Source organism: Dasypus novemcinctus, chromosome 8, assembly GCF_030445035.2.
Source record: "Dasypus novemcinctus isolate mDasNov1 chromosome 8, mDasNov1.1.hap2, whole genome shotgun sequence".
NCBI classification, from domain to species: Eukaryota; Metazoa; Chordata; class Mammalia; order Cingulata; family Dasypodidae; genus Dasypus; species Dasypus novemcinctus.
The window spans coordinates 58,764,076-58,782,228 of NC_080680.1; the positions used below are offsets into that span (position 1 = coordinate 58,764,076).

The 18,153-nt window shown below is 37.2% G+C and overlaps 1 protein-coding gene across 4 annotated transcripts in view; it reads left to right on the forward strand.

Annotated features, from left to right (window-relative positions):
- Positions 1-15,781, forward strand: part of CCDC171 (coiled-coil domain containing 171) — a 549,802-nt gene extending 534,021 nt beyond the window's left edge. For all 4 annotated transcript variants that reach the window (XM_058301890.2, XM_058301891.2, XM_071216743.1 and 1 more), the window contains one exon: positions 13,590-15,781. In XM_058301890.2, coding sequence (XP_058157873.1) covers positions 13,590-13,817 — 228 coding nt within the window. In that variant the 3' untranslated portion in view covers positions 13,818-15,781. The remainder of the gene's footprint in view (positions 1-13,589) is intronic.
- The last annotated feature ends 2,372 nt before the right edge of the window (positions 15,782-18,153 follow it).

Below are 18,153 nucleotides of genomic sequence, written 5' to 3' on the forward strand. Positions count from 1 at the left end.
ATGCATGTGTTTGAGTGTTTTGTGTTGTTGTTCAGATCCCTAAGTCTCTGCTGGATTTTTTTCTATCTTTTTATCTATCTGTTTGATTTCAGATGTATTGTCTTCCACATCATTAATTCTTTCCTCTACCTGTTGAAATCTGCTGTTATGTGTTTCCAGTGTATTTTTGATTTCTTGGATTTTGCCTTTCCTCACCATCATATCCATTATCTTTTTATGTATGTTTACAAGTTCTTCAATATATTTTCTCAGTGTCTTCTTTTTTTTTTAAAGATTTATTTTTTATTTATTTTATTTCTCTCCCCTTACCCCCCCCCCCCCCCCCAGTTGTCTGCTCTCTGTGACCTCTTCTATCCTTATCAGCAGCACCGGGAATCTGTGTTTCTTTTTGTTGCGTCATCTTGTTGTGTCAGCTCTCCATGTGTGCGGCGCCATTCTTGGGCAGGCTGCACTTTCTTTTGCACTGGGCAGCTCTCTTTATGGGGCACACTCCTTGCTCATGGGGCTCCCTTATGCGGGGGACACCCCTGCCTGGCACAGCACTCCTTGCATGCATCAGCACTACGCGTGGGCCAGCTCCACACGGTTCAAGGAGACCCAGAGTTTGAACTGCAGACCTCCCATGTGGTAGGTGGATGCCCTATCCATTGGGCCAAGTCTGCTTCCCATCAGTGTCTCCTTAATATCCTTAATTTCTTCCTTCACTTCATTAGGTTGGTTCATGATATTTGTTTGGGTAGTTCTGATTAGTTTTCCCATGTTCTGCATCTCCTCCTGCTTTTTAGTGTTTTCATTGCCTGGGCCACATCTTCCTGTTTCTTGATATGGTTTATAGTTTTTTGTTGGTGTTTAGGCAGCTCTTTATCTTGATGGATTTATTCAGTTGATTAGTTTTTCTCTCTACTCTAGAGTTTTATATAATTGCTGTTTTTGTGTGTGTGGTAAGTTTTCCCTTTGACACTTTTTCCCTCTTATTCTATTCCTTTGCTCTTGTCTATGATCCCTTGAAGGAAAATTTTAGGACCAGAAAAAAGGATAAAGGTAAGAAAAGAAAAAGGATGATTGTAATAATAATAGTAAAATATAGAAGAGGAACCATATAAGACCTAGGGAAATAAATAATTAAGTGTATAAGAAGTGCAGAGGAATAATAAAAAAGTAGAGTACAATAAAAAGAAAAACCAAGTAGAGAAAAATATCTAGAATGAATTAAAAAGAGAAAAAGAAAAGACAAGAAAAGAAGTTTAAAAAAGAAAGAAAACAGAGAATAGAAGAAATAGAAATAAAAACCAAAAAAAAATGGAAGGCTAAACAAAGAGAGATGTAAGAACAAAAACAGAAAGCAGAAGATAGGAAGATGAAAGAAGGAAAAGAAATAGCATAGGTAAACAAAATTGATATACAAAAAAGGGGAAACAAAAAAAAAACCCCACAGTAAACAAGAAACAAGACAGCAGCACCTAATTTTTAAAAAATGGAGGGAGGGGTATAAAGGGATAAAAAAGAACAAAAGCAAACACTGAAGTAAGCAATTAAACAAAAACTTAAGAAAAACAGCCTTTCCACTTAGGCCCCTGAGGAGCTTCTCAGGCTGCTAGTGTTCATCAATCAATTACCCAGCAGCCTACCCTCTGCAGGTTTTGAATCAGATTTTAGTGAGTTACCTAAGTTAAATTTTAAAAAGGAACCTTTTTTAAGAAAAATAAGAGACCCAAGAGAAGCTAATACAAAAATACTGTCTATGTGTTCCCTGTCCTAAAGTATGAGCTGGGTGTTTGGTAACCCTGTGGATCACCACTCTGAGAGCCAGGAATCAAGCCAGGGACCTTGTATATTCAAATCAGAGACTCCTCCACTGAGCTAAATTTTCTCATTGGGTCTGTTACCTAGAGAGTTATCCAGTCACTTTCCCTTTGGCATATTTGACTCCTTGCAGTTGGGTAGATTCTTGCTTATTAGGATCCTGTCCGCCCCTGCCCCCTTTCTATTCTTATTGCTTTCTCTCCCAGGGCACCAGGACCAGATAGTCTGTGTGATTGAATCCCTCCTCACCTCTCCTGATGAAGTTGAGTTCCCTTCTGAAATTCAAGTGGGACTCTGGTATCCAAACTCACTACAGAGAAATGACTCTTACCTTTCTTCCAGACCTCCCTCTACTCCCGGGGGACCCTAAATAGGCCCTAGGCCCTTGGAAGGTTATTAAGTGCTTCCAATTGCCTGCCTCCCTTAGGGGAGTTGAAATTTTGATAGTTTTCAGCACCAGACCAATCAAATTGCCTGACTCAGCCATCTCCCAGCTCAAGTTCCTCTCTCCCAGGTCAGCTAGGTAAATCAGGCTGTGTGAATGGATTCAACTCTCCCCTCTCCTAGGGCCACCTCTTGCCAGCTGGTATGCTCCTTAAACTTCAAAGGGGGTCCAGGGAACCAAACCTACAGAAAGGAAACTCCTCTCCACTCTTTGCCAGAACCCTCTTAATCCTGGAGAATGCTCCCTCCTAATCAGTGGCTGGTGTGAATCAGGGGGTTCACAGTGGCTTCTTGCCTTGAGGGTGGGGCCCAGCTACCCGCCATTTCCAGCCACCAAAATGAAAACCTCAGTTTCCCTTGGGCTTTTTATGTCTTTGCCCTGTTTCCTCCAGATAGATACCCTGAAGCCTCCTGCTCTGTGCTTCCCAAAACAGCTCACTCAGGCAGGATCTTTCCCCTTAAGCCATTTTTTGTGAGAGAGCTGGTGAGTGCTCACTTAAACTGATGCTATTTTGCCTCAATCTCCAATACTTTGTTTTTTATTGTGTGGGTCTCCACCCAATGAGATATCACCCTATGCCAAGATATATTTTTAATCTCTTCCACTGTATCTTTCATTCTCATAATATCTCTTACTTTTCTTTGTAAACTTTAAAATTCTTTGTGTTCAACCAGTGTCTTCTTAATATCCTTAATTTCATTAGCCATCTCATTGAATTTATTAAGGAGATTTGTTTGGATATCTGTGATTAGTTGTCTCAAATCCTTTGTTTCATCTGAAGTTATAATTTATTTGGCTGGTCCATACCTTCCTGTTTCTTAGTATGGTTTGTAATTTTTTGCTGGTGTCTTGTCATCTGATTTTGTGTGTTTATTCTGTGTTGTGTTTCTCTCTTTAGCCCATGACTTTCTTATTGGTTGCCTTTTTGCCATCTTCCATGACTGTCCTATTCGTTTTTTATTTTCCTCTGTTTATTTTTATTTTTTTAAAGATTTATTTATTTATTTCTCTCCCCTTCCCCCACCCCCAGTTGTCTGTTCTCTGTGTCTATTTGTTGCGTCTTCTTTGTCCGCTTCTGTTGTTGTCAGCAGCACGGGAATTTGTGTTTCTTTTTGCTGCGTCATCTTGTTGTGTCAGCTCTCCATGTGTGCGGTGCCATTCTTGGGCAGGCTGCACTTTCTTTTGCGCTGGGCGGCTCTCCTTACGGGGTGCACTCCTTGCACATGGGGCTCCCTTATGCGGGGAACACCACTGCTTGGCACTGCAGTCTTTGTGCACATCAGCACTGTGCATGGCCCAGCTCCACATGGGTCAAGGAGGCCCGGGATTTGAACTGTGGACCTCCCGTGTGGAAGACAGACACCCTATCCACTGGGCCAGTCTGCTTCCCCCTCTGTTTATTTTTAATACTACTTTCATCTTCTCTTGCTGCTTTTTCCTAGAGGGCTAATTTTGGTAGAAGGATGCATCTGAAAACAACCTTTCAGCTCTGGTTTCCTAGTCAAAACAGGCTCAAGGAACCTATGAAGAGAATGTAGATTGATTCCAATGTGCTCTGGAGGAGAAACCCTGAAGGCCTCCAATCTTCTCTTCTCTTTTATGTCTCCCCCAATTTAGCCTTTCCTAATGTACCTAGCAGGTAGAACTCTTTATCCAGTTGTTCTCCCCTGCCCTAAGGTTATTCTGCACCTTTAATTCTCAGCTGACTTAGCTTCTACTGGAGGCATGGTTGAAGCTGAGGTTGCCGCTGAGATTGCCAGCCTACCTTAGATGAAACTTGCCCAGCTCCTAGCCCCTTAGATCTGAGTTCTCTGTTTAGCTGCTATCCCCTGTGCTTGGTGTTCCCCCTTCCTGAGGTGGGTGAGGTGACTCTGCCAGCACTATCTTGAGAGAGCGTGATCAGATGGCTCCTGGTTCCTCTCCTTCTAAGAAATCTTAGGAATGAGAGTGCAGCAGCTGTTCAAGGTGGTTGGGGTGATCTCATCCCACTGCCAGCAGAGTGAGTGTGTGTGCTTTCCTCCCTTCCAGCATGTGCTTCCCCTCTTTCCAGGAGACATCGGGGCCCAGTGTAAATCTGCCTGCTGTGTCCCAAGGAAGTGTTCAAACTGCTTACAATTTCCACTCCTGCTTTGTGTGTAGGCCTAAGCAGTGGCTTTCCAAACTGGGCACACTAGATCTGATCCCTCCTGCCCTAGGGGACCTGTTTGTTGTAGTCATCCCTACTTCCACTCCTGCTGAGGTTGGAGACAGCACAAATGCTGCTGGTTTCTTGGTGGCTTAGGCAGGTTTAAATCTCAGCTGTGCTCAAGATTGGAATCCAGGTAGCCGAGTTTGCCAATAAACAGCAGTGGTTGGTATCAGGCCTTTCCCCTCTCCTCCTTTAAGGAAAGAAAGCTTCTGTTTCCAGCTGGGGAGTGGGTGCACTGTGTTCTACTAGTCTCCAGAGTCTCTCAAGCAGTTGATCTGCACAGACCCTGCTGACTATTACTTGCCCTGTGGAACCAGGTGGTTGTTAGAGCTTCCTGCTCTGTCACCATCTTGGAACCTCTCTCCTTGAAATACTTCTTGAGTCAATGCAGGTAGTTTGTGTATTTCTAAGAATTTGTGCATTTCTTCTAGGCTATCTAATTTATTGATGTGCAGTTGTCCATACTATCCTTTTATAGTCATTTTTATTTCAGCAGGGTCAGTTGTAATGCCCCCCCCTTTTCATTTCCAATTTTAGTTCTTTGTGTGTGCTTTCTTCCCCCCCCCCCCCCCCTTTGGCAGTCTAGCTAAAGGTTTCACTCTTTTATTGGTCTTTTCAAAGAACAAATATTTGGTTTTGTTTATTCTCTCTATTGTTTTCTTTTCTTTTTTTTTCTTTCATTTATGTCCATTCTAATCTTTGTTATTTCCTTCCTTCTACTTACTCTGGGTTTAGTTTGCCCTTCTTTTTCTACTTCTTCCAGTTTGGGGCTTAGGTCTCATGTTTGAAGTCTGTCTTCATTTTCATGTAAGCTTTTAGAGCTATATATTTTCCTCTCAGCACTGCCTTCACTGCATTCCATAAGTTTTGGTATGTTGTATTTTCATTTTCATTCACCTCAAGATATTTTCTAATTTTGCTTCCAATGTCCTCATTAACCCTTTGGTTGCCTAGTTGTATGTTGTTTAATTTCCACATATTTCTGAATTTTCCATTTATACCTCTGTTACTGATTTCTACCTTCATTCTGTTGTGAATATACAGTGATGGCTTGGCATATTGGCCTGTTTTCTTTCATTAGGTACTGCCTATATGTTCCAGAGATTTTTGCTATTTTATTTGAGAAAAGATTAGGACTCCCCCTGATGGGAGTTTAATATTTTGTTACCTATTGTGTGGGCCTCTATCTATTGAGAAAACATACCTCTGACAGCATGAATACATTCATATCTTGTAGAAATATGCCTTAGGGAAGCGGATTTGGCTCAAATGATAGAGCGTCCTCCTACCACATGGGAGATCCAGGGTTCAAACCCAGGGCCTCCTGACCCGTGTGGTGAGCTGGCCCACGCACAGTGCTGATGTGCACAAGGAGTGCCGTGCCATGCAGGAGTGCCCCCATGTAGGGGAGCCCCATGCTCAAGGAGAGCCACCCTGTGTGTAAAAAGCACAGCCTGCCTAGGAGTGGTGCCGCACACATGGAGAGCTGATGCAGCAAGATGATGCAACAACAAAAAAAGAGACACAGATTCCTGGTGCCACTGACAAGAATGCAAGCAGACACAGAAGAACACACACAGCAAATGGATACAGAGAGCAGATGGGAGGGGGGTGGGGAAGGGGAGAGAAATTTAAAAAAAAAGAAGTATGCCTTAGGAGCATTTTCCCCAATATATCACGCCAATATTGACACCTTTGTTATAGATTCTGAAAGAACATTCTTATCATTGTATTCTTCCACAATCTTCAGCCACTTAAGAGTTCACTGAGTTGCACTGTCATCCCTTCTTTCCTATAACTTTCCTTCTAGCACCATGGATAGCCTAAACCTTCCCCTTTCAAACCTGTTCACACTCAGATTTCAGCATCATTAATTACACTGATCACTGGACCATCACCTATGTCCATTGCCAAACCGTTAGAAAATCTGCCAAGATTAAGCATTGACTCACCAATATCCACTCCCCTTCTATCTCCTGATAACCTGTCTTCCTTACTTTACTTTAGTCTACTCAATATCCTCATTCATGTCAGTGAGATCATGCAATATTTGTCCTTTAATGAGTGGCTTACGTGACTCAATATAAGGTCCTTGAGGTTCATCCATGTTCTTGCATGTATCGGTACTTCCTTCCTTCTTACAACCAAATATTATTCCATCATATGTATATACTACATTGTTTTTATCCATTCATTTGTTGATGGGACAAATGGGTTGCTTCCATCTTTTGGCAATTGTGAATAATGCTGCCATGAACATTGGCATGTGTGTATCTGTTCGTGTCCCTGCTTTCAGTTCTTTCAGGTATAGACCTAGTAGTGGGATTGCCGGGTCATTTGACAGGTCTATATTTAGCTTCCTGAGGAGACAGCAAATGGTTCTCCAGAGTGGCTGCACCATTCTACGTTCCTACCAACAGTGAATGAGTGTTCCAGTTTCTCCATATCCTCTCCAACACTTGTAGTTTTCTGTATTTTTTTTTTTTACTTTTGAATTGAAGTTTATAATTCATACATGAGCATTCACAAAAAATAGATGTATAGTAAAAGCTGTGAAGTTGCAAAACAAGCATGCATATTATTATAGAAAGCTTCCATACATTACCCCATCACCAACACCTGGCTTTGTTGTGAAACAGTTGCTGCAAACCATGAAAGAGCATTGTCAGAACACCACTACTAACTATGGCCTACATCTTACATATGGTACATTTCCCCCCCAACCCACCTTGTTATTAACACCCTGTATTAGTGTTTTGTACTTATAGTTCATGAGAGAATGTTATTATATTTTTTTGATTAACCATAGTCCATCTTCCACCACATAACTCATTGTGTTATACAGTTATGTATTGTACAGTCCATTCAGTGTGTACACTCAGTGGCTTCCATATTCATCACAGAGTTCTGTTGTCATCACCTCAGTCAATTTTAGAACATTTTCATTACTCCAAAAGTCCTATACTGACTTTTACCCCCTATTGCTATCCAGCAATCCTATTGATAGGAATATATTCAGAAGAACTGAAAGCAAGGATGTGAACAGATATTTTCACACTAGTCTTCATAGCAGTATTAGTCACATTTGCTACAAGATAGAAACAACCCAAGTGTCCATCTATTGATGAATGGATAAATAAAATGTGGGAATATACATATGATGGAATACTCTTCACCTCTAAGAATAAATGAAATCAGGATGCATATGAACCTTGAGGACATTATGTTGAGTGTGAAATAAGTTGGACACAGAAGGATAAATATTGTATGGTCTCACTAATATGAACTAAAACAATGAGTAAACTCATATAGTTTAGGAAATTGAATGTGGGTTGAAAATGGGAGCTGATGCTTACTGTATATAGAATTTTTAATAAGGCTTATTGTAAATACGTGGAAATGAATAGAGTTTTCTGAGTGTGTGTGTGTTTTTTTAAAAACAGGAGCCAGGCTAGTAGGTGTTAAATAATACATCATTGTAGTTTTGATTAACATTTCCCTAATAGCTAGTGATTTTGATCATCTTTTCATGTGCTTTTTAGCCATTTGTATTTCCTCTTTGGAAAAGTATCTGTTCAAGTCTCTTCCCCATTTTTAAAATGGGTTTTGTCTTTTTGTTATTTAGTTGTAGGATTTCCTAACATATGCTGAATATTAGACCCTTATCAGATAAGTGGTTTCCAAATATTTTCTCCCACTGTGTAGGCTGTCTTTTCATTTTCTTGACAAACTCCTTTCAAGCACAAAAGTTTTTAATTTTGAGGAAGTTCCCTTTATCTATTTTTTTCTTTTGTTCCTCACACTTTGGGTGTAAAGTTTATGAAACCATTTCCTACTACAAGATCTCGTAGATGTTTCCCTACATTGTGTTCTAGAAGCTTTATGGTCTTGGCTCTTATATTTAGGTCTTTGATCCAGTCTGGACCAATTTAGGTAGAATTGACATCTTAATGATATTTAGTCTTCTAATCCATGAACATGGAATATTTTTCCATTTATTTAGATCTTTGGACAGTAGGCATCCTTTTCTTGTTTCAGATCTTTACATTTGTTTTTTGGGTAGTTGGGACCCCTTGCCCTTCCAAATAAATTTCATAAATGGCTTTTTCAGCTCAGTGAAAAATGCTATTGTAATTTTTATTGGACTTGCCTTCAATCTGTGAATCAATTTGGGTAGGAGAGACATCTTAATGATATTTAGTTTTCCAGTTCATGAACATTGGAATGTTCTTCTGTTTATTTAGGCCTTCTTTCATTTCCTTTAACAACATGGTATAGTTTTCTCTGTAAAAGTCTTTTACGTCCTTAGTTCAGTTTATTCATAGATATTTGAATCTTTTAGATCTATTGTAAATGGAATTTTTTTTCTTGATTTTCTCCTCAGATTGCTCATTATTAGTGTACAGAAATGCTACTGATTTTTGTGTGTTGATCTTATATCCTGCCATTGAAATCATTTATCAACTCTAGAAGATGTGTTGTAGATTTTTCAGGGCTTTCTAAGTATAGCGTTTGCAAATAGTGAAATTTTAACCTCTTTCTTTCCAATTCACATGCCTTTTCCCCCCATTTTCTTGCCTAAGGGCTCAAGCAAATACTTCTAGTACAGAGTTACATAAGAGTGATGACAGTAGGCATCCTTGTCTTTTTCCAGATCCTAGAGGGAAAGCCTTTAGCCTTTCATCATTGAGTATATTAACTGTGGGTTTTTCATACATGCCCTTTATCATATTAAGGAAATTTCCTTCTATTCCTATCTTTCTAAGTGTTTTTATCAAGAAAGGATGCTTTCTTGATAAAATCATTTTATCAAATGCTTTCTTGATAAAAACTATTTTATCAAATGTAATTAATGTAATCAATTACATTAATTTATTTTTCTCATTTTGAACCATCCTACTTACCTGGGATAAAACTCACTTTACTGTGGTGTATAATTGGTTTGATGTGTTGTTGGATTTGATTTACATACATTTTGCTGAAGATTTCAGCATCTAAGTTCATTGGAGAGATTGGTTGTAATTTTCTTTTCTTGTAGCATTTTTATGGTTTTGGTACTAGGGTGATGCTGACATCATAGAATGAACTAGTAATGTTCTCTCTTTCTTGATTTTTGGAAGATTTTAAGTAGGATTGGTATTAGTTCTTTAGTTCTTTTTGGAGTGATTGGTAGAATTCACCTGTGTAGCCATACCTGGACTTTTCTTTGTTGGGAGGTTTTGATGTCTCATTTAATCTCTTTACTTGTGATTGGTCTGTTAAGTTCTTCTGTTTCTTCTTTTGTCAGAGTAAATGCTCATAAGTTTCTAGAAATTCATCTATTTCATCTAAGTTGTCCAACTTTTGGACATACAGTTTTTCATAATATACTCTTATGATACTCTATTTCTTTGGGGTCAGTGATGATGTCTCCTTGCTTGTTTCTGATTTATTTACTTGCATCTTCTCTATTTTTTCCTTTGTCTAGCTAAACATTTGTCAATTAATCTTCTCAAAAAACAGCTCTTGGCTTTGTTAATTCTCTATTTTTTTAAAAAATTCTCTATTTCATTTATTTCTGCCCTAATCTTTGTAATTTTTTTCCTTCTGCTTGCTTTGGGATTTTTTTGTTTTTCTTTTTCTACTTCTGGTTTTCAATATTTTTCATTTATTGAGACTTGTTTTGTGACCCAACATATGGCTTATTCTGGAAAATGATCCATGTGCATTTGAGAAGAATGCTTTCTGTTTTTGTAAAGTGTTCTGTATATGTCTGTTTGGTCTAGTTGGTTTAAAAATCATTCAAGTTTTGTACTTCCTTATTGATCTTCTGACTAAATGTCCTATCCATTACTGAAAGTGATATGTTAAAGTAGCCTGCTCTTAGTGTAGAACCACTGTCAATTTCTCCCTTCATATTTGTCCATATTTGCTTCATATATTTTGAGGTTCTGATGTTAGGTACACATGTATTTATAATCGTTCTATCTTACTGTTGAATTGTCCCTTTATCAGAATATAATGACCATCTTTATCTCCTATAACTGGTTTTTACTTAAAGTCTATTTTATATATATTAGTATAGCTATCTGAGCACTCTTGGTTACTACTTGCATAGTAAATTTTTTCCATCCTTTCATTTTCAACCTACTTGTATTTTTTACTTGAAGGTGACTCTCTTGCAGACTGCATGTAATGGCTCACACTTTTTAAAAATCCATTCTGCTAATCTTTATCTTTTGACTGGAGAGTTTAATTCATTAACACTTAAAGTTACTACTGATAATACATGACTTTCTTCTGCCAGTTTGCTATTTAGCATCTGTAAGTCATAACTATTTTTTGTCCCACACTTCTGTTAATATCTTCTTTTATATTTACTTACTTTTTTTGCGTTGTACCATATTGAGTGCCTTCTCATTTCTATCTGGGTATATTTCTCATCAATTTTCTTAGTGATTACCATGGAGTTAAATTTTAACATCCTAAAAATATAGAACAATCATATTTGGTTTTGATACCAACTTAATTTCAATAGTGTACACATGTACTTTTCCTATACCTCTTGTCTCCCCACCATCTTTTTGTACTTGCTACATATATGTCTTCATATATTTTATGTCTAAAACATAGATTTATCATTACATTTTATACATTTTCATTTTACCACCTGTAGGATGTAAGTAGTGAAATTACATACCATACAACATGCTACAATAATACTGGCATATTATAATTACCCAAATGATTACATTCACTGCTGGTCTTTATTTCTTTACTGTGCTTTGAACCACTGTCTAGTGTCCTTTCCTTTCAGTCTGAAAACCTCCCTTTAGCATTGCTTATAGAACAGGTCTACTGGCAATGAACTCTCAGTTTTTGTTTATTTGAGAATGTCTTAATCTCTCTGTTTTTTAAAGAAAGTCTTACCAGTCATGAAATACTTGGCTGGCCACTGTTTTCTTTCAGCACTTTAAGTGCTACTGCCTTTTTGCTCCATAGTTTCTAACGAGAAACTGGCACTCAGTCTCACTGGGTCTCCCTTGTACATAACATGATTTTTTTTTTTGCAGCTTTCAAAACTCTTCCTTGTCCTTTGCATTCAATAGTATGATCAATATATGATGGAGTGTATTTTTCTTCACATTTATCCTGTTTGGTGTTCTCTGGGCTTCTTGTATGTATATTTTTATGTCTTTTGCTAAGTTTGGGAGTTCTCTGTCATTATCTGTTTGAGTAGTCTCTCTTTCTTCTCCTTCTAGGACTCCCATAATGTGTATATTGGTGTACTTAATGGTGTCCCAGAGGTATGTTAGGCTATTTTCACTTTTAATATTTTTGTTGTTGTTTTTCCTCAGTCTGGCTCATTTTAAGTGTCTTGTTTTCAGGTTTAGTGATCCTTTCTTCTGTCAGCTTCAATCTGCTCTTGAAACCTTCCTGGGCACTTTTTAATTTCATTTATTGTGGTCTCCAACTCCAGTAGTTCTGTTTAGTTCCTTTTCAAAATTTCTATCTTTTTACTAAATCGCTCATTCTGCCCATTCATTTTTTCTCAGATACCCTTTGGTTCTTCTCTGTATTTTCCTTCGTCTCCTTGAGCCTCTTTAAAATCATTTTTTAAAATGTTTTGGTCAGTATGTCCACATTCTCATCTTCTTCATTGATGGTTTTGGATTTTTATCCTCTTCTGTAGGAAAGGCCATTATTGCCTATTTCTTTGTTTATCTTGTAATCTTGTTGCCCTCTGTACATTTTAATATTTTTAAATGTTATCTTTGGGGTTTATTCCCTGAGATGTCTGTTTCTTGTCTTTTTTTTTGTTCCCAAGTAGTTGGTGATAAAACAGATTTTCTTATGCTTCATCTGTCCTATCAGGAAGGTGTGACCAAGGCAAATGCAGTGTACAGGGTTTTCTTGTCTTTCTGGACCTCTGACTTGCCCTGGGGTTTTGCTTGTTAGTAGTTTATAGGAGTTTGTAAACCCTTGTCCAGGTGGGTTGAAACAATGACTGCTGCCACCTTTGTCTGGGCATGTTGAAACAATGACTGCTTTTAGAGCTGGGCCTCCAGAGAATTGGCTAATCAAAGCCATGGTCAGTAACCCCCCGTGCTCACCCTTGGTCTTGGGGAAGAGGGTTTTTATGTATCTTTCTGTCACCAGCAAGCTAGCCAGCGACTGGGCCCCATGCAGAACTCCCCTGAGAGTGGGTATCGGCTCTGTAGCTGCCATGTGGAGAGAGTAATTTATGGTAGGACCTAGTTTCACAGGAATTCAGCACACATGAATTCAGCATACACAAATCCAGGTATATGTGACTGACAATCGTAAAAAAGTAAAGACAGAGAGAGAATTAAATGTTTTAAAATTTATTTCTATGATTAATTTTTTACTTGTTTCTAGAGTGTTTATTTGCCTTATTTGTAAAAAATATGTGATACATATATTTGCATAAGAAATACTTATTAAATAAAGGGTTTCGCTTTTATGCATGATTTTCAACTTACATGAAGGATCTTGGAACTTATTGGTCACATAAAATGAAATCTTACTGTACTCTTCTTTACTATACTGTATCAGTCTCTTTCTCCCGCTCTTCCTTGGATGGTGTACAGTGTTCTTTGTGCCTCCAGAGTTTTAAAATACCTGTTTCAGACAGTTCCTACCTGTTTAATAGTTGTTTTGGTAGAAGGACTGAATCCTGGAGTTCCCTACTCTGCAATCTTCCTACAATCTTCCCAGACTGATAGCTTTTTAAAATGTAAATGCCCAAAGTTCATTTTCTAAGCAGTCTAAGCCTCCATATTATATAGCATATATCATATGGCATATATAAAATGACTACTATTAGCACTGGTTTCTGTAAATTGTCAGAAGATTGACGCAGAGGTAAACGTGCTTGCTTGTCCAATGCAATAACTTGGTTAGAAGTTTAATAAAAAGTTTTAGTGCTTAGGAAGATTCCTAAGTTTATGACATATTTATGACAGAGCAAATAAGAGATTCAACCACACTTGGAAATTAATTCAATATTTATGTATTATCTAGGTTATTTACATGAAAATATCAATCCTATTTTGTATAAAAGTGATTATTAGTCCACTCTGTTTATGGCTTTAGTTGCTGTTTACAGAGTTTCAGACTCTATGTCAATTATTTTTCTTTTTTATATCACAGGTAGGATCACGAGACCATTCAAATATCTCTGTTCCTTCAAGAGCTCCTCTTCCTGCTGATACAATTGGTGTTGGAGATTTCTTGCCATTGAAAGCTGAACTTGATACGACTTATACTTTTTTAAAGGAGACATTTTTAAACACTGTGCCTCATGCTCTCACATCACCTCACTCCTCTCCAGTGACTATGTCTGCTAACGACAAAAAACCAAGTCAAATTGGATTATGATTTTATGAAATAAAAAAAAATGGAGGAAGAGTTAACAGTACAATTAACATTGTTTTGGTGGGGTATTTTCTTACCAGTTGAATTTAGTTTCAGCACAATGTGGTAGTGGGCTTTTAAAGAAACTGTGTGATATCTTGATGTGTGCATGTATCTATGTCTCCTTGAATAACATAATAACCAACTTCTTTTTACCTCTAAGTTTTATTTATTATCACAGTTGCTCATTTTTATGTAACATATTTTTAAATGTTAAAGAATGACACATTTTGGGTAATTTCCCTCAGACTTAAAAAAAATCAATAAGCCATTTTAGTCTCTATCTATCAAAGTTGTTTCATACTTGTCTATTTTAAAGCAGGACTGCAATACTTTAATAGGATTGAGAGAGCTATTTGAAATGTATGCCAATGATTCCTGTCATTTCATGGCAGCCCTGCCATGGTTCACTGAGCCCCCTCTTTCCTCTTGTCAGCTCAACTGAAGACAAGCATTTAGTTGCAAACTTTAAGCAGGTTGTGCAAAACAGAAATGATGTGACTGCTTCTCCTCCTGCACAATAATGTCACTCCTGGCCAATGTGAGAAGGTCAGGTTGCTCTTGTAAAGCTACATGATATCACTTGCCCATTTGAACAAGTTAAGTTAACTGCTGAATCTGGTCCCTATAGCATTGAAAACTCATCCTTTTATCAAGTCTGCATTTGATGAGAAAGTAGAGCAATTTTGCTAGGAGGATTTCTGTGGTATGTTTAGGCACTTTATAAGGACAGTTTCCACACCAGTATAGCAGGTAATATATTTAGTATAAGCTGAAAAACTTCAAGGTAATGGCTGTTTTGACCTTCAAAATAGGCTCCGTTTTTGTTTTTGTTGTTGGTAGGACCCAAGAGTGACGCCCATCTTTGATGCTGACAGAATTTAAAACAAGGCCATTGCCCTGCATTTTCTGCCTTGTAGCACACAAAAGTAAAATTGTATGTCAGGCCGAGATGTCGGGGAGCTGACAAGATGCCCCAGTGACATTTCAGCTAGAAAGAGCAAGTGTCTTGCAACCAAGTGGTCAAATATCAAATAATAGGTCAAGCAGGAAGGAGCTGAGTTCTAACCACAAAGAGGTTTCTGGTAACTTACTTGACAAGCTTTTGGGCGCTTTGTGGCTTGACAAAGTGATGTTCTGTTGGGTATCGCTAGACAGACTGTTCTTTATCGCCTTCAGAAGATCAGACATTGACATTGATTAAACTCTTTAACCCTTAAAGGTTAAATCTTTGCAGTTTTCATCATGGTAAGTGAAGAACAAAAGAATATTTGTGATATGGTATTTGTTTTTGTGTTAATCATTTAACTCCCTTGTGATATTAACTTCTTATGTGGACTGTAATATTTAGCAAAGGGTTCTAATGCAAAACCCATATTCTATATTGTTTTTCATTATGGACCAGTGATACATTAGAAAATAACAGCACATATTATGGTATTTATGCTATCTTATATTATCTTTACAGTGACATTTGATTCAAATATATCCAACTTCTTTCTACTGGCCATGGTAAATAAAAGTTGTATGCTAATTATTTATATTATTAGCCTAATTAGCCAAATGACTTTTGCCAACTGAAGTAATATAGCTCTAACACTGTGTAACACGGTATGATTTTATTAAATCAGTAAAATTAGCTTTATATAAACTTTGGAAATCTTTTTATGTGGAGTAAAATGACATCTCTTACCAAATTTCTCTTATTTCCTTAGAATTCTTTTTATTAACCATTCTTGGTTCTGAGTATTACAGAACATGTCCTGTGTCAAATAATATGTATGAAATTCAACTTGCAAATTTATTATAACACAGGAAGTGTTATTGTTTTATGTAGCTCATAGAATAATTTCTTCATATTTCAAATCGCTTTCTTCTGCCATTCCATACAATGATTAAGATATTGCACATACAGAAATTGGTAAGCACTTTTTTAGTTCATGTGATATCATTGAGCTTCCAGTTGTCACACTATAGAAACACAGTGTTATCATACATAACTTGCATGTCTGTGTGTGTGTGTATGTATATGTTAAATCTATTTCAAGATCCTACTGATTTAATAAGAAAGAGCTCATTTATAAACTTAGCCTTGGACCAAGCTTTGGTCTTCTGACCTTAATTTTGCAATCTGTTAATGGGATAATACCAAATATAAATGTGTGTCTCTGTATATATGGATATCTGATTTTACAGATATGTTTTATACAGTAAATTCTGAACTATAAATTCAAGCCGATCATTAAATCAAATCAAAGCAGGTCATGTTTATAACCAACTAGATGCTAAAGGCCATAGAAACTGAAGGTTGCGCCTACTGAGCAATCATTAGCATTCACTTCGAAATATAGTAATATTTATACCATATGCTTTTTTCCCAGAAGTCAGACCCAGCAGGAGGAGAAGATTTAATGACATATCCTATGGAGATGTGAGAAACTCTAGAATGCTTCTGAGCATCTTAGTGACCAGTTGCTGCATATTTAAGGTCTGTGTTGTATTGATAGGGACAGTTGCTCGATAAGCTTCTTTTAACTCCTTAAGGGTAATGTATAGCATAGATATTTCTCAGGAGAATAACTTTAAATATTTTTGTAGGAGGAAGGAAATTTTACTTTGCATTGTATGTGGATTTTATTACCAACCTTCTGTGATAGAAAAAATACCTATATCAGCCATCTCCTTCAAAGAAATTCTTAAAGAAATTGTTCTTATACCCAAGTCATTCTTCTTATAGGAGAGTTTGCCAGCATTGTTAATATAAACATTTTAAAGGGATCTAACAAAAAGGCAAAGAGATTTTGGTAATTGCAGTAATTTGCAGTTCAATAGTAATTTCATGACATAGGTAAATAACTCTTTAAATAGTAGAATGACCACTTTAATTTATCAGATGTCTGATGCTTATTATTAAACGTAGCAACACTATTTAGTTCATGCTTATAATATATGCTATTATAGAGTACTTAATGAGATCAAAACTATTTTCATGTTCTTAATCGTTGCAGTACTAAGACCTAAGTGATATTGTATACTTCAAGGTATATTATCTTGATACAGTATGGGAAGGAGATAAAACCTAACAGTTTTTTATGAGTATTTATGGCTAAGAGGTTTAAAAGTGAGTTGGGAGGTCATTCCAGAGGGTGTGGTTATCCACGTCTCCACAAGATCTCATTGACTGCCATAGTAAACAGTGCCTCAAACAGTGGGGTTCCTGAGTGCTCTAGAGACATCCAGACACAATAAGCAGGGCAGACAATCTTAGGAATTCAGCACCCTGTCAGTGGGCTTTACTTTGGAATATATGCTCAAAATGTAAAATGCTCAAAATGTAAAAAAGTTAGGGTCATTTATAATTGTCCTACTTCTACCCCTTTTTATTTGAACCTATAGTTAGCATTGTACTTGTTAAATACATGTCCCAGAGACTTAAATCTTTGGTCTGTTCATATGCTGGTTGAACCCTGAATCTCAGCAGAGTTGCAACACCTACTTTTCAATTCATTAGAATCATCTAGGATAACTAACAAAAGGATGATGATAGACAACGTCCATTCTAGAAAAACAGAGAGTATCCACAACTGCAAGCAAGATAGTTCCATCCATCTGCCCCATGGGACCTAAGCCCCTTCTCAGTCAGAAACAGAGAGGCATCACCATTCCAAAATCCTAAGGATTGAGGAATGAACAAACATATGGGGGAATACAACTATGGACTAAAGTAGACTTATTATTATTCTACCAATGTAATAACTTGTATCATTGATATAAAGGCAGTGGTCACCAGAGGTTCTGAAGGGAGGGAGAGGGAAGAATAGGTGTAACATGGGGGCATTTTGGGGACACTGAGATAGTCTTGCATGACATTGCAATGATGGATACAGGTCAATATACATTTGTCAAAGCCTATAAAATTGTGTGGTACAAATTATAAACTATAATTTAAACTATAGACCATGGTTAGTAGCAATGCTTCAACATGTATTCGACAATTGTAACAAGTGTACCACACAAATGAAAGATATTGTTAATGGGGGAAAGTGTGGGAGGAGATGAGGTATCTGGGAATCCCCTATATTTTTGATGTAACATTTATGAAATCTAAAGCTTCTTTAAAAATAAAAATAAATGAATAAAAATGTTAGTCATGCAACAGAAGCCTCACATAAGGCTTTGAAAACTATTGGGTTAATGTTATCTGAAGACAGTTTCTTTTTGTAGTTTGAGTCATGCTTCATTGTCTTTTATTGCATGTTAATGCCAATAAAATGCTGATTGTTGACAGAGTCCTTCCAGT